At 40.4% G+C, this 16,406-nt stretch overlaps 1 protein-coding gene across 1 annotated transcript in view; it reads left to right on the plus strand.

Moving 5' to 3' along the window:
- Positions 1-16,406, plus strand: part of Adgra3 (adhesion G protein-coupled receptor A3) — a 100,667-nt gene that overhangs the window by 48,438 nt on the left and 35,823 nt on the right. Inside the window, exons 6-10 of the mRNA XM_021657884.2 lie at positions 919-1,079; positions 3,241-3,454; positions 7,543-7,707; positions 11,287-11,488; positions 12,255-12,410. Coding sequence (XP_021513559.1) covers positions 919-1,079; positions 3,241-3,454; positions 7,543-7,707; positions 11,287-11,488; positions 12,255-12,410 — 898 coding nt within the window. The remainder of the gene's footprint in view (positions 1-918; positions 1,080-3,240; positions 3,455-7,542; positions 7,708-11,286; positions 11,489-12,254; positions 12,411-16,406) is intronic.

The following is a 16,406-nucleotide window of genomic DNA, read 5'->3' on the forward strand; positions in this document are numbered from 1 at the left end:
AGCCCCATATTCTAACAAACTATGAATTAGAAGCATGCTCATCTTTGCTCTTTGTTGATTTGTTTTAAGTCTTATGTTCCATAGTGTTGTCAATACTGATGCTTTATTTCTTCTATTAGACATGCCATGCTGGCAGGGGCAGTCTCCCCAGTTAGTTTTATTAGCTAGATTTATTATTCTGTGCACCGTAGGGTTAGTCATTGTTTAGTGAGAGGCCTGTTCACAGTAATGGGCTGATAGCATAGTCTTCATTTCTTAGAAGACTACAAGGCAAAATTAAAATGTTCTGTTAAATGCATGGTATCTGCTTTTGTTCATATTGACTTTGAAGTATTCTTATTCTTACATTCTGTGTAGAGTCACTCAGTGCATAGAAGAGTGTCATATAATGGCCCCCACCTTTGAAGAGCTTCCAGTTTAGCCAAGTGTCCAGAATATAATCACAGAACAGTCCTTTATCCCTTTATGCTGCTATTTCATTGCCAAAATCAACAGTAGAAGTAGCAGTGTATAGGCCAAGAATGTGGCAGTAATGCTGTAAAATCTAGATAGGCTTCATTCAGTATCTCAAATTATTATCATTTGTTGTATAGTAAAGGGTAAATGGTTGCTAGGGTGGGTTAGGCCTGGTCTTCCAGAACCCCAGGGTTTGGAGATTTGCATAGAAGAGAGATAAGAGAGATGCCTGGCAAATAGTGTTTTATTTTGTTATTTATGTCAACTTTGATCAGGATCATGGGAGGTGTTGGTGGGATCCAGCACTCTGAAAGACAGGGCATTAGAAACAGACTGTAATTAGTTGACCTCCTCCTCTTGTACTTTACAGCAGAAGGGTCCACTGTTATAACACAGAGGACCCAGTACAGAGCCCATGGCCAAGCAGTGCTGTTCACTGTCATCCTAATCTGTGTGTTGCAGAGAATTTCAGACTGAATACCTTCTGTGTGACTGCAACATACTGTGGATGCATCGCTGGGTAAAGGAGAGGAACATCACTGTGCGGGACACCAGGTGTGTTTATCCTAAGGCCCTGCAGGCCCAGCCTGTCACGGGGGTGAAGCAGGAGCTCCTGACTTGCGGTAAGGGAGAAACCAAACTGAAGTCTCTATTGTATTTTAATTTGCTGTCATGTTTTTCTGGACAAACTCTGGGGTTCTTTTGACAGAACCTCAGCACAACACTTAATATTGAAGAATTTAAAAATGCTTGATGTAAACCAGTGGTTGGTTAGGCTAGCTGAATTAGAAAGCAGTTCTTCTGTTGGCTTGAGGGTAGGTGTTCTTGGTTCTGAACAGCTTGCTTCATGAAAAACAGTTTTGGAGACCTGCAGAGTGTTCATAGGCAGATGAGGAGCTCATGGAGGACAGTTCAGTTCAAGATGCTCTCACACTACTGTTGGCAAGAGTGGGACTCCAGAATAACCTCTGGTTGTTGTCTGTAGTTTGTGTTGCTGTGTTGGGGATCAAGCTCAACCTTACACAAGCAAGTGTCCTGCCACTAAGTCACTCCCCCAGCCACGTACTATGACCATTGAAGTGTAGTTCAGCAGGATGTGTTAGTACAGAAAGGATTGATATAGCTAGATCTAAGAATTCTGTATCGTCAAGTTTAAAGGATTCGATCATGGAGCTCATAATTCTAGAGAAATAGTTGAATGGCTTTCAGCATTTCCTTTTAAAAATGTAGCATGCAGTTATTGAAAATCATGATTTTGGGAAATTTCTACAGACATGAGAGAAATAGCACAATTACCATGTGTAAAATGATAAGAGTGCACCATAGGAATGGATGAACATCGAACATGATGAACATCAAATAGATGATTTTGTCCCTCTCCCCTTTTTCTTTATTACCCGTAGTAGTGTTATGAGGAAGATATGTTCAGTGAATGAAAGCTAAGACTTGGACTATGAAACAAACTCAAAGAGAATGAACTGAGTGTATGTTATTCGGAGATTGTTAGAGTTGAGAGCTTAATGTTTTAACTTCTGTACCTTTTTTAAAAATTTTGTTGGGGAAAAAATGTCATCATTCTCCTAAAGATAACTTTCTGAAAGTTGACATAGTGCAAGCTTGCTTCTTCGTGTAAGACAGATCCCACTAGTGCATTGTGTGGCTGTAGCTGTAATGTCACAGCTTTCTTCTTGCTACATTTTTAGCTTGTTAATAGTGTCTCAGTCCATAAATAACACAGTGACTAATTTTCTTGTATATAGTTTTGCATATTTTTATTTTGATTTGTATAATGAATCTTTGATATTTGTATGCATATTTTTTGCATGTATATGTAAAACCTTTCCCTTTTCTGTCACTGGAAGGAATTATAATCTTTTAAATAGTTACTGAAATAAGGGATTTTTTGAAACAACTTTTTTCTCTAAATGTTATTAAAATTTCTATAATATGCACAGTTCTGTAACTAGAAGAAAGCATTTTAATCTAAGGAAATATGGTTTTCAAAATGTATCTTAAAATTATAATCACCAACATTTATTCTTCATGGCTTCAGTCTCTAGATTTTAGTACTTTATAATTTGGTCTCTTTCTTTGCTTTCTGTTTTTTGTCTGCTGTATGGTTAGGTCATCACTGCAAAGGAAGAATTCTGAACACCAGGGATGAAAGTCAGCTGGTTTCATTTTCATCTTCATTGTAATCTGTGACCTATTTGTTTTGCTCTGTTTCTGTTATAGCAAAATATGCACAGCTGAGTAACATTAGAGATAAAAGAGACTTTTTTAGTAGTTCCCAGTTCTGGATTGTGTCTCAAGATTATGCTTCCATTGTTCTTGGCCTCTGAAGAAGGCCTCATGGTAATGGCTTCATTAGGAGTATGTGTAGAAGTAGGAGATGACATCTCTAGACAGGAAACCAAATGTTAGGAATAAGACTCTGGCTGCTGTACCCACTCACACTCACAGTCTCACTCCTGGAGACCAGTTCCTGGCCGGCACCCCCAGTGCCCTAACAACCTCCTGGGAGACCCATCCTCTTAAAAGTTTCATCATCTTGTGAATTTCCACACTGGGCACCAAGTTTCTAGGACATGACCCTGGGAGGTCAGGATCACATAGCTATGACTTGACTCAACAGTCACATTGGAACTGACACTTGAATGCTGGTTGCTGGAGGCTTTTTGTGTTTCTGTTTTCCTCAGTTTCCACAGAATGCCTGCAGCTTCTAAATGCACTGCATGCATGCTTTGGCCCGTGTTCACTCAGTTCTTGTTTTTGTGTCTCTAGATCCTCCCCTGGAGCTGCCGTCCTTCTACATGACTCCATCTCATCGCCAGGTCGTGTTTGAAGGAGACAGCCTTCCCTTCCAGTGCATGGCTTCGTATATCGACCGGGACATGCAGGTGCTGTGGTACCAGGATGGGCGCATTGTTGAGACTGACGAGTCTCAAGGAATCTTTGTGGAGAAAAACATGATTCACAACTGCTCTTTGATTGCGAGGTACAGTGTCCCTGGGTTGGCTGCCCTTTGGGAGTAGCAGTGCTTAGCTGGAATTTGGTGATAGTTTATTTTTCCCCATTTAAAAATGTCCTAAATAGGACATTACTTTCTCCCGATTATTCTTGTCACTGTTAAAATAATTAGCCATTGCCTCATCCAGTTTGGGAAGAAAAAGCTGAATATAAAAGGGAAACACTTAAAGTTGAAGTATTTTTCTTAAAAGTGTTAAGAGGAAAATGTTAACTTTTAGTGCCAAACCTAATTGCTAACCATCTCTGCTCCTAAACTTTTATTTCTCTTTTAGGAATCACCACACTTCCACTATTTTGTCTTCAGATTAATGCTCTGTTTTTAAGATACTTTATCTCCTCTTTGTCTCCCCACTTCCTCACTGCTAGTAAAAGAGTATAACTGAGCTGTCAACCCCATGGCTCGTTAGTGTGAATGAACTCTATAAAGTACAAAAAACAGCTTAAAATGTGTGTGCTGTCACTCTCAGGATGCTGGTATTGAGTGTCCTCTGTGTTCTCACCTTGTCTTCCTCACTGCCCATTTGCCTGCCTAGAGTGTGGCTGGAATTTTGCTAGAGTAAGATGGCAGCTTCTATGTTGCCAAAGCAGGATGCTGTAAGAAACCTGCTGAGAAAGGAAGGACTCTTAGAGTTGAAATCAACTCTCAGAACTTTAGGGTTGAACTCTATATTCTACAGTTTCTTTTTTAAAAACCATTCTCTCTTTTCTGGAAGCAAATACTCATTTTATATCTTCTGATATTTAGGTTAGATGCTTTTAAACCCTTGCTCTCTAACTCCAGTAGCTGAGTCATCTTGGGGTCATCACTCCTGACTGCTTTTTTTAAAAATATGATTTAAAAAAAATATTTCTACAGTAATAATATTAGGTTAAATCCCTGGCTTTATTGTAGATGTATAATGAAAGAAATATTGATAAGGCATTGAAATGGTGGGCTAACTCTGGCCCACTGAGAACTGACATTTTTAAGCAGTTACATTTCAAATGGTTACATAAGCAATTATATAATTGCTTTCATGTTTTGTGTTGCTTTTTAGCTTACAGAATCTAAAATATTTACAATCTCGTCATGGAAATATTTTAGAACTATTCTTCTGGGTTCTCTTGTATTCCTCTTGGGAGAACTAAGTTTAGTTTGACTGGGCAGTCAGCTCAGCTAACCTTCCACTCATAGCTCTGTGTGGTTGGTGCCAACTGAAATATGTGTTTAGGGAGAGTGTCACTGGGGTTTAAACACATGACTTCACACATGCTAGGGATATGCTCACCACTGAGCTACATCCATAGCCCCTGAATGCATTCCTTGTGCAAGACATCAGAGCTCTTTCCTTACTACCTATGGTCTTCTAACTTTCCAGGTGACAAAGATGGTATATTTCTGGTGTTAGAGGAGCCTTGGGCTATTCAAGGTGTCCAGCTTACTTCCCAGTGCCAGTCACTTCTCCCTACATCAACTCTAGTTTCTCCTTTCTTCAGCTTCTTTCTGCTCTTGATCTGTTTTATGTAACCAGGTATCTATATACTTACATGTTAATAATGTGCTCAGAGCTGCCGACTGCTCACTGCAGGAAGAATGCTTCACAGGGCTCGGTCTCAGCAGCTCAACTACTTGTTAGGTTTGGTGCTAACGGTAAAGAACGATGTATTCATTGTTACGTTATCTTTACTGTGGTGATAATTACACTGACATATACATCTGTCAAAACTCATCAGATTATACACTCTTAAGGAGTTTATTGTATAAACAGGCAATAATTGACACAGTGCAACAACAAAACTTTAAAAATAATAGACTCTTCCATATACAAAGTTGGTTAACTTAAAAATATAAGTTGTATGACTAAAGTAGATTTACTTTACAATCTCTTTCTGAAGTCATGCTTAAACTATATTCAATTTTTTTATAGCAGCACAAAAAACTAATTCTAAGAAAAAGAACTTGACCTAACATTTTTCTTGGTACACTTGACTGACATGACAGTCTTTCATATGAAGATGGAGAGTCCTTCACCCAGCATGTGTAGAGAGAGGAATCACATGGCTGTTGAAGTGGGTGAGGCTGAAGCTTATTGATTCCTTATAGGTCTCCTGATGTCAGCCATCCTTCATCTGTATGACTCTGTGCTTGTAGTTTTCTTAGAAGATGAATCTCAGGCTGCTTCTTTCTTCTTGAATCTCCTTAAGTCTTGAGACCTGCTGTCTGGGAGGTTCCTTGCACTTTTATGCCAGTGGGTGCTTTTAGACATTGAAAGTGTTGTTAAAAGCTTTCCACAAGAATGTTGGCATAGTATATGAGGAGCCATGGTTCCCAAAACAATGCCACCGACATGGGGGACCACAGAGAGTCCTCAGCAACACTGACATTGATTGGATACCATTTGCCTGAGTTGAGTCTGAGCTATGATCACTCTTACAGTAAACAACTGTGGGCAGTCACAGCCCACATGGAATCATCTTTCAAATGGTAAGGCTAATAATTTATTAGAATGTAGACAGGGTGTGTATTTTTGTTTTTGTTTTTTGAGCTTAGGCTGGCCTTGCTCTTCCTGTCCCAGGCTCCATGCTGGAATTCCAGGTGTGTACCACCATTGTAGTTGGCTAGATACTCGGTTTTGACCTATATCTTACTAGGTGGAATGACCGTAGACATTTTTCTTTTTGAGGATTAAGCACATAGTGAAGGAGATAAATAGTAAAGGACTTCGAGCTGAGCTTGCAACCTAGATTATGTGGGGTTTTCATCACCACAATTTCTGTGCATTTCCTTCTAGTTCAGAATAGCCACACAAAATAGAAAATCTTTAGAGTTAATGGGTATTGAATAAAGAATTTTGCTTTTTATGTCGCTGATCATTAAAATATTTATTACAGCTGTTGGCTTGTTTCTTAGGAAAGCTAATACCCATTTTCTTTGATGATTCCGAATGTGACAGTGCCTCAGAGTCTGTATTAGGATGCTAGCCCTTGGTGCTTTAGGAGAGTAAACAAATGTCTGTTCACTTCCAAACCCAGTCTGATAAGTTAATTAAGATGATATATGCTTTATGTCTAATTATGTCTTATCATTTGTGTTTACTGAACAACAAAGCATGGTGCATCATATAGAGGAATAGAGGTTAATTGAAGGTTTTGACACTTGCTTTTTAATTAATAGGTTTTATATTAGAGAATTATAATTTCATTTTGAGAAGGAGGCTTACTGGCCATTATGTAGAGATACAGGTCTAGGGGGAACATAGTTTTACATAGACACTTCTTTAGGAATCATTAGTTGGTCATTTACTAATCTTTTTCAAGGTTTACTTTTACTTAGTGTGTGCACGTGTGTTCTTGCTTGTATGCCACACCGTACATGTGGAGGCTGGGGGTTTTTGCCGCAGTTGAGTCTCTCTTGCTACATGTGGGTTCTGGGAAGCAGACTAAAGCCATCCAGCAGAGTGGCAAGCACCTCTACCTACTGACCACGCCTCACCTTGTTGTTTAGTATAATCTTTCTCCACACAGTTTTTCCTGTGAAATACATTCTCTCTATCTATCTATCTATCTATCTATCTATCTATCTATCTATCTATCTATCTATCTGTATATGTTATATGTATGAGTGCTTTGCGTTCATGTATGTGTGCTCATCATGTGCGTGCAGCACCCTGGAAGGCCAGAAGTGGTCAGTAGATCCCCTGTAACTGGGAGTTATAGATGGTTTGCGAGTGCACATGTGTGCTGCTGAGACCTGAACCTTGTTCCTTACAAGGGAAGGAAGCAAGTGCTCTTCACCACTGAGCCGTCTTTCCAGCCTCATCTCCTTAAGTATTTTTTAATCATTTCATAATTGTCCTTTCTTCACAGACATTGTGTTCAGAATATTTGAAAACGTGTGATTTGCAGAAATATTTCCACTTCTGGGCTGTTCTGTGTTTCACTGTGCTTCTGGAACTCCTGTGTTTGGCAAACCGTTGTGCTCTATTCCTGCCCATCTCATGGCTCTGCAGTATCTTCAGGGTCCTAATAGTGTTGCACTGTTATAAATATTTTTCTTTTTTTTTTTTTTTTATGCAGTGCCCTAACCATTTCTAATATTCAGGCTGGCTCTACTGGAAATTGGGGCTGTCATGTTCAGACCAAACGTGGAAATAACACAAGAACTGTTGATATTGTGGTGTTAGAGAGCTCTGCTCAGTACTGTCCACCAGAAAGGGTTGTGAACAACAAAGGTGATTTCAGGTTAGTGACATGAAAAATACTGGAAAAGCTTCTTTTGTCCCAAAGTTTTGTATTCTCGAAATATAATTGGCCTCTCATCCTCAGGAACAAAACTTGAGAAATATATATTATATTATATGTGTATATGCTTATATGAATTTTCACACATGGATACATATCTAAGGAATATTTTTTGCAGCAATAAATGGAAAAAAATCAAAGATACTAGAACTTTTTTTAAATATTTAAAACTTGCTATTTATTTTTTAATTTCAAGTTATTTATTTTTTTAATTTATTTACATATAAAAATGTAAATACATTTATTTAAAAAATACAGTTTATTCACTTTGTATACCAGCTGTAGTCCCCTCCCTCATCCCTTCCCAATCCTACCCTCCCTCCCTCATCTCCTCCCATGCCTCTCCCCCAGTCCACTGATAGGGGAGGTCCTTCTTTCTTTTACTCTGACCCTAGCCTATCAGGTCTCATTAGGACTGGCTTCATTATTTTCTGGGTGGCCTGGTAAGTCTGCTCACCACTCAGGGGGAGGTGATCAAAGGGCCAGCCACTGAATTCATGTCAGAGACATTTCCTGTTTCCATTACTAGGAAACCCACTTGGAGACTGAGCTGCCATGGGCTACTTCTGGGCAGGAGTTCTAGGTTATCATTCATGGTCCTTGGTTGGAGTATCAGTCTCGGAAAAGACACCTGTGCCCAGAATTTTTGGATTTGTTGCTCTCCTTGGGGAGCTCCTGTCCTCTCCAGGTCTTTCTATCTCTGCTTTCTTTCATAAGATTCCTTGCACTCTGCCCAGAGTTTGGCTATGAGTCTCAGCATCTGCTTTGATACACTGCTGGGTAGAGTCTTTCAACGGCCTACAGTGGTAGGCTCCTGTCCTATTCCCCATTTTTTCCCTCTTTCCATGTCCATCCAAGATACTTGAACTTTATTGATACCTATTGATTTACGAGCCTCTGGAAAGATAGTCATTTTAGAAAAAAAAATTAAGTTTTTGAAAATTTGTATACCTGCATATCATGTATCTTGATCATATCCATCCCTTACTCTCTCCTCTTGTCACCTTTAACAGGTGTTACAAACTCCTGCTTTCGGGAGATGGTTTCTGACTGAATGATTACACTGACATGTTTCTCATTTATTCTTTTTCAGGACTGGTTTCGTTATGTGTGTAGCTCTGGCTGTCCTAGAACTCAGTATGTAGACCAGGCTGGCCTGGAACTCACAGAGATCCACCTGCCTCTGCCTCCCTAATGCTGCGATTAGGGGAGTGTGCCACCACTGCCAGGCTAGGTTTTCTGATCTTGAAAGTCACTTAGCTATAATATAGACCTCAACATCAGGGGAGACACAGAGCTACTCACCCTCCTCCCATTCACTAATTATTGCAATTTAGTTAGAAGCAATTTGGGAAATGGACATCATTTCATAGCCTGAAACAGCTTTTGGTATCTGGCGGGTTTCAGGATTCCTGTAATATCTGCCGAATCAGTTAAGATCCTTTTGGAAGGCTTAGGGCCTGTGAGAGTTAACAGTTTTCCCTTGGACTTTCTGTACTTTGAAAGTTCTATCACTTATCTTTCCATATATAATATCCTTTGTGATTAGAGGCTTTTACTAATGAGTTTTTAGTGTAAACAAAAGAAATAAATTGCTTTACAATCTTGTATAAGGTTATTTAATAGTAAGTTTGCATTGTTTCTGTGGAGGGGGGGTTGTTAGCTACCTCTTGCTTGTAGCTCCTGCAGGTTTAGAGTAAGAAACACTTGTAGTGCTTATCCTACTAATCTTTCATTCACTGTATCCTGCATTTCTGTTTTTACTGCTCTCTTAAAACAATTTTTGATGTAATCCCAGCTCTCGGAGGCAGAAGCAAGTGGATCTCAGTGAGTTCGAGGCCAGCCTAGTCTACAAAGTGAGTCTAGGATAGTCAAAGCTACAGAAAGAAACCTTGTTTCAAAAAACCAAAAAACGAAAACAATTTGTGTGTGTGTGTGTATGAGTGTGTGGGTGTAATTCAGCTTCATTATCACTGGGTCATTTTTGTGCTATCTATTCTTATATTGAGTGTGCAACGTTTGTTAATTTTGTTACATTCAACATATTTTAATAAGTAATCATAATATGTTTTCCATTTATGTTACATTTTTTGCCTTTTGTTCATTCTTTGAGTGTTCTATATGTTTAATTGGTTAATGAATTATTTATCTTCTGACAGTCCTTAAGGTATTACAGTATTAAGCACTGCTGCATTAATGACATTTGGTATAGTGATTTGTTTATGTAGTTTTTGATTATGGTTTCTATTTTGAAATGATTGATGTGTCTCAGCAGTTCCATTGCTATGCACCAGTTATTATTTGTATCAAGTATGCACAACTTCATTTTTTATCGTAGACAAATAGAGTTCAAATACCCAGCCCCGAGGGATGATGTGCACCAGCAAGTGTGCGAACTTCCCACTGATAACTTGGTTGCACACTGTGAGGAAGTGTTCAGGGATTCCCTGCAAGGTTCTCCGTGGGAAACTTAGTACAGGATCTCTGAGCAGAGTTGGAGCTTCAAGGCGACTGACATAGGCAGGTTCTGGAAGAATCCACGGCTAAACTTCCCACATAGTCACCCCTCCAGTGGAGTACGAAAGGCAGCCAGCAGCCTTCATGCAGTGCTTCCGCCAAGGAGCACTCCTGGAAGACTCAGTACCCGAGGCCGCTGCTGAGGGATGGCTTATTGGGCACTCCCTGTTTAGCACAACCCAGATGGCCCAGACTGCAGGAGAGAGTAAGCCTGCAGTGTAGGCACAGGCAGTTCCCATCACAGGAATTCAGCCACCCCAACTTCCAGCGACCGGTTCCCACGCAGCCACTAACGGGGTCAGTTGTGCAAACAGGCTTTTCTCAGGATGGTACTTATGGACCTGCTGTGGCCCTTTCCTCTTCATGTTTCCTAGCCCTACTGTTCCAAAGGCCAAAATCTGCTTTTATTGAGCAAGAATCTCTGGTAACCGTACTTACTATATAACGCCAGAGATACAATGACATTATTAAACAGAAACATAAGCTGATAGCATGTATTTTCATTTTTCTTGGGTTTGATATGTTTCCTTGAACATTCATAGCATATTCATTCATTCATTCATTCCTTCATTCCTTCATTCATTTATTGAGGCAGGGTTTCTCTGGGTAGCGGTGGCTGGAATCGCTTTGTAGACCTAGCTGGCTTCGAACACAGATCTGCCTGCTTCTGCCTTCCTGAGTGCTGGGATCACAGGTGTACCTCACTGAGCCTGGCTTTAGAGTTTAGATTTTTATTTTAGAAAAATTATTTTTTGTTATGCTATCAAAATATTCTCAGATGATAGACTGGATAAATCCATACATAGTCACCTTTTAAATAGTACTGTGATCTTTACTCTCCCAATTTGTTTCTTTGATAAGTGTGAATGCATTTGTGTCCATTATTTTTTCTCTGCAATCATATTCATGTCTTAATCCTTTTTTTTTTTCTGTGCCATCACTATCCATATTAACCTCTGCCATTCTAGCTTTTCTTAGACTATTTTGTTTCTACCTGTGTAGATGGCCCAGGACACTGGCAGGCATCACAGCATATCTTCAGTGTACCCGGAACACTCATGGCAGTGGTATCTATCCTGGAAACACACAGGATGAAAGGAAGGCTTGGCGCAGATGTGACAGAGGTGGCTTTTGGGCAGATGATGATTATTCTCGCTGCCAGTATGCAAATGATGTCACTAGAGTTCTGTATATGTTTAATCAGGTAACTATAGGACATTCTGATTCACCTGGGCTGTAAATGAAATTTGCTATTTTTAAATGCCACACCAAGCATAAGTATTAGGTATAAATTCTTTTATATTTTTGGGATCAGGTGCTCTGTGATGCCCTATCTTTTTCCGTTACTGCTTGACCAGCCGGAGTCCCAGACTCATCTGGGATTCTGATTATATATTTCCATAGCTCCTTTGTCAGAAGGGATCCCCAAGAATTCTCGGCTGACTCTCGCTGTCACTGTTTCTGTATATGTCGTTAACAGTTTCTCATGAGAAGTGGGGTCTGTGTTTGGTGTTTTTTCTGATCCTCCATACAAGATTAACTTCAGTGCAACAGTTGTTGCTATCAAGAGTGTCAGCCAGTAAGTTAGCAAATGCAAATCCCAGCAGTGCATGGCCATAGAGGTCGGGGCCAAATAACTTGTTCCTGCCTTTGAGCAGTTGGACATCCAGGAGCTGTATCTACCACTCCCAGCTGGAGGACTGGGATCTTTCCTGAGCATCTGGAGGAGAGATTTGTATAGAATCTGGATAAACAGAGAGTAGACAGGGGCATGTTTTAACCCAGGGCGTCTTTAGGATTACCTTTTTCTGAGTTAAATTTATGCCCCATCAGTATAGTTTTAGTCAAAATCCAGCTTTCTTGAATTTGAAAACCATTTGAGTTTTGATTCGTTGATAAATTTTGAAGGTGGTTACTGATTTCAACATCATTAGTTTTTCTATAAAGTGCTTGTTTTCCTTTTTCCGTAGATGCCCCTCAATCTTACAAATGCTGTAGCTACAGCCCGGCAGCTGCTGGCTTACACTGTGGAGGCAGCCAACTTTTCTGACAAAATGGATGTTATATTTGTAGCTGAGATGATAGAAAAGTTTGGAAGATTTACCAAAGAGGAAAAATCAAAAGAGGTACGTTTGTCCAGACTTGCAAAACTTGGAGCACAAATGTCAGCCCACGGTAACCTCTGATGGGATAGAGCAGAGTGCTTGGTTTTAAAGATGGTGTGTCTCTTTTCTACATATGAATTCCATACACTTTTTGATTTCCAAACTTGCCACTTATGTACCCGTAGTGATGGAGACCAATGTGTCTTGGAATTGGAGGTGAGCGGTTAGTTTTTGAACACCGGGCAGGCATGAATAGCAGAGGTAGGTGCGTTGAGAAAGCAGCCTTCACCATCTGGTGTGTTAGCCACCTGCTTCTTGTAGCCTCTGGGATTCCCACTACATAGACACACGTGCCTCCGATTGCGTTAGTCACCTGGACCCTGCTGTAAACGGCCTCATTACTTTCTGTAACAGAAACGAGAGGTGGCTGAGGAACTCCTGTGTACATTTATGAAATAGCATGTTACCTGTAGACTGGTACAACTTACACGTGTCAGTAGAAGGAAGTAGTGTGTGTTTAAGTAGAGAATGTTACAACTATGATATGCTTGTCAACATGGCATTCTTTAAGGGGCAAAAACAAACCCAAGAACTCCAGATTTCAGAGCAGGAAATAAAAGAAAAATTATTTAAGTTTTGAGGCAATGGTAATATGTGCTTAAGTTGTGGATTTGCACTCTTTAACAACTTTGCATACTGTTTCTTGTGTGATGTAACCACTTAACTGAGGTTGATTTCAAGGCTAGCAGAAAGAACACAGGTCAAGTGTGAACTGAAGCCTGTTGAGAATGAGGTGGCTTCTCAGAGCACACAGTTAGGCTAGGGTGGAGCTGAGCACAGATCGTGGGAGTCCTCACAGGATCCAGGAGCGTGTCCTGCAGTTCCGTATTCACTTTCAGCTTTGCTCTAGTTTGGGCAGCAGGACACTTGCTAGCTAACTAGATTGTGTATATTTCTTTATGTAGGACATCACAGATTCATTGCTGGTAGGGTTTTACCCTAATACACCCTCTGTCTCTACATCATTTAACCAGGGATTTTCTTTCCTTTTTTAGAATATTCCAGGCTTGCATGTTGTTAGTATGTTTGTAACTGCAGCCCTTTTGACGTTTACTTGATAGGGTAAATGAAGGAAGGAAAATGGTGAATGTATATAAATGAACTCAGGTAGTTGGTGACTTTGTTGGAGAGTGAGACTGTTTCAGCACTGTTTGAACTCATGGACCCTGTTTGGCAGACAAACATCCTATGCTTTTGGCAACAGCCACTTCCCTGGGGGTAGTTCTGTTAGCCCTGGGACAAACTGTTTGGATTCTGCCTGGTGCTGTTCCCCTCTGTTGTTGCTGGTAATGACAGGGTAGCTGCCCACATGATTGCTGTTGCTTCTGAAAGTGGAGTGCTTCGAATTAGCAGAATAATTGCAGTGACATTTGGAATGTGAGCTCTGAACATCATAATGTGTGTAATCCTCCTGTGCTGTAGTTGGATGTGAAGAACTGCTTTTCAGTTCTCAACTTGTAAAGAGAGGCATGGAGGCCAATGAGGTGGCTCAGCAGGTTAAAATGCTGGCAGTGCCTGGCTGATAACTGGAAACCAGATAAAGAGAGAAGAAGAGAGAAGCAACTCCTGCAACATGTCTCCTGCCTCTAAACACACACCAGGGCATATACCCACCTGCACTGACACAGGGACAGTGTATACACAGCAGCAATAATAGAAGCAACCTTTTCTCCTTAAACAAGAGCAGTGCGACACTGGGGACTGAATAACCATTCCCTGGTGCTTGTGATGCCTTGCCTCCATGCCTTAGGTGGTTACCATAGGCTTCTTCATTTCCAATATCAGGATGACATTGGTCCTGCTTAGCTTACAGAGTTTCTATACACATGAAAGAATTCAGGGAGACAGTGGTACACAGTAGTTTCAAAGCCTGGTCCTGGTTTTATGAAGTTAAATTAAAATTAAAATTCTCTCATCTTAGAAGATATTTATTTATTATACAATATAGTGGGTCTGGTCCCAGGGCCTTGTGTGTTCTACCCCTGAGATCCATCACAGTCTAAGGAAGTCCTTTAAAAAACTCCTAGGGGCTTCACTTACTTCATTGAACATTAGGTGGCAGATATTTTTGTTACTTTCTGATTAATACAGTGAAATGTACAGTTTCATAAAAAGTGATGCCTACTTATTAAAAAATCAAAAGAAAAATGGGCTTTGTGATTGACTCCTGGAAGGATAAACGTATTTCCTGTGATGTGGTGACTGTCATCCCATGTGATCCTATGGGAGCTGCAGGCTTTGCTTTCCACTGGTTATAGTGTAAGAAATAGGAATCGTGGGATTTAAGGACTGTTGTAAGTTAATTACCACCACATTAAATTATGTTAAGATACCCTGAGATGCACATTCATAAGACAGACAAGTAGTTCAATGAATTTCTCAGTTATGTTCAGCAAGATCTTTGCAGTTGGTATGTTCCTTGCTTTTGTACATAGCTAGCATATTATTGAGGCAATTGCTCCTTAAACCATGGCTGATTTCAGGCAGTCAAAGCCAGGATCACTGTGTCAGGAAAGCTACTGAAAGATACTGCCCTGACAGACCTAAAAGGTACATTTAGTGGCTATGGAGAGGCAGCCAACGTTGTCTGTCTGGGCGTAAGTGTGCATTCTATATTTACTAGAAGAATTTTTGTTATTCAGCCAATACTTAATGTGCGTGATGATGAGAGGGTTCATGAAGAGCAGGTTTGGTTTTGCTTTAGAGTCGTTTTGCTGTGCTCCAGTTGACTGTGTGTGAACAACAGGCTCCTGTGAGTTCACTCAGCATGTTCTTAGCATGTACATTTGCACATTTATATTTGTGCACATACACACATTAATGTGATCGCTTCCAATCTGATGGTTCTGATTACTTTTATTTCCAGTACTCCCTCACCTTTTTGGCTTAGTCTTACTTGTCAGACTTTGTTCAGTAAGCTTTTTAAAGACCCAGTGCTGGGTAGTGTAAGCCTCCCAGAGAAATCAGGTGCTGGGTTTGTTAGCACAGATTGCTATCTCTGTCGCTGTCCCTCTTATCCTGGGATGGTTTCTGTGAATTTGCTGCAAGATTTCTTCTGCAGAGACTCTGAGAACTGCTGCCCAGTTTTCATTTTTTACATTATATTGTTCATTTTAATTTTTTCCCTTTGGGATTAGGCGCCTGTGAACATTTTATTGAAAGATATCGGGAGTGTTGAGGATGCCACTCTGAGCTCCTGTTTTACCTTCTCACTTAGCTGGAGCAATTTTCAGCCATCAGTCTTATAGCTTGTGCATCTAGTTCTCTCCCACATGTTTTCTCCTAGCCTTTTCCGATCCCTTAGTGATGGAGTATTTAAAAGCTGACTTTACTTGTCATGTTTTATATATAAGTTTTCTAAAATTAAAAGAACTGTAGGTATGTTTTAGTGGGTGATGGAGCCTGCTGCTATGCCTATAAACCCAGGTTGGATCCTGGACCCACACAGCAGAAGTAATGAAGCATCTCTGAGAATTCTCTGTCTTGCTCCTCTCTTTCCCTTTCCCCTTTCTTCTTCCTCTTCCTCTTCCTCCCCTTCCCCTTTCTTACCCCCTCTGTCTCTCTCTGTCTCTGTCTCCTCCCTTTCCTCTCACACACAGACAGTATTACCAGAATTAGCTTGGAGTCCATCAGACATGTGGTCTATGTTCTGTTTTTGATAAAGCACATTCATGGATGTTCTGGTTGGTCCTCCAGTTCATTGCAATAGGCCCTGAGTCTTCTGACCCTTTCATGACTGGAGCAGCCTATAGGGAACAAGTCCAAGGAGAAACTCCATGCTTCTTTACACAAGCTGTAGCTTTGTTGTTGGTGGTTTTTTTGTTGTTATGTTTTGTTTTGGTTTTTGTTTTTTTCCCCCTTTGTACGTGAGATTTCAGGAATGCTTTCTATCTGTTGTAGCTTACTCTGCCACTGTGACAGATTCTGAACTCTGTCAGTCACAGAAGCATGGGGTAT

This window comes from Meriones unguiculatus, chromosome 12 (genome assembly GCF_030254825.1).
Source record: "Meriones unguiculatus strain TT.TT164.6M chromosome 12, Bangor_MerUng_6.1, whole genome shotgun sequence".
Lineage (NCBI taxonomy): Eukaryota > Metazoa > Chordata > Mammalia > Rodentia > Muridae > Meriones > Meriones unguiculatus.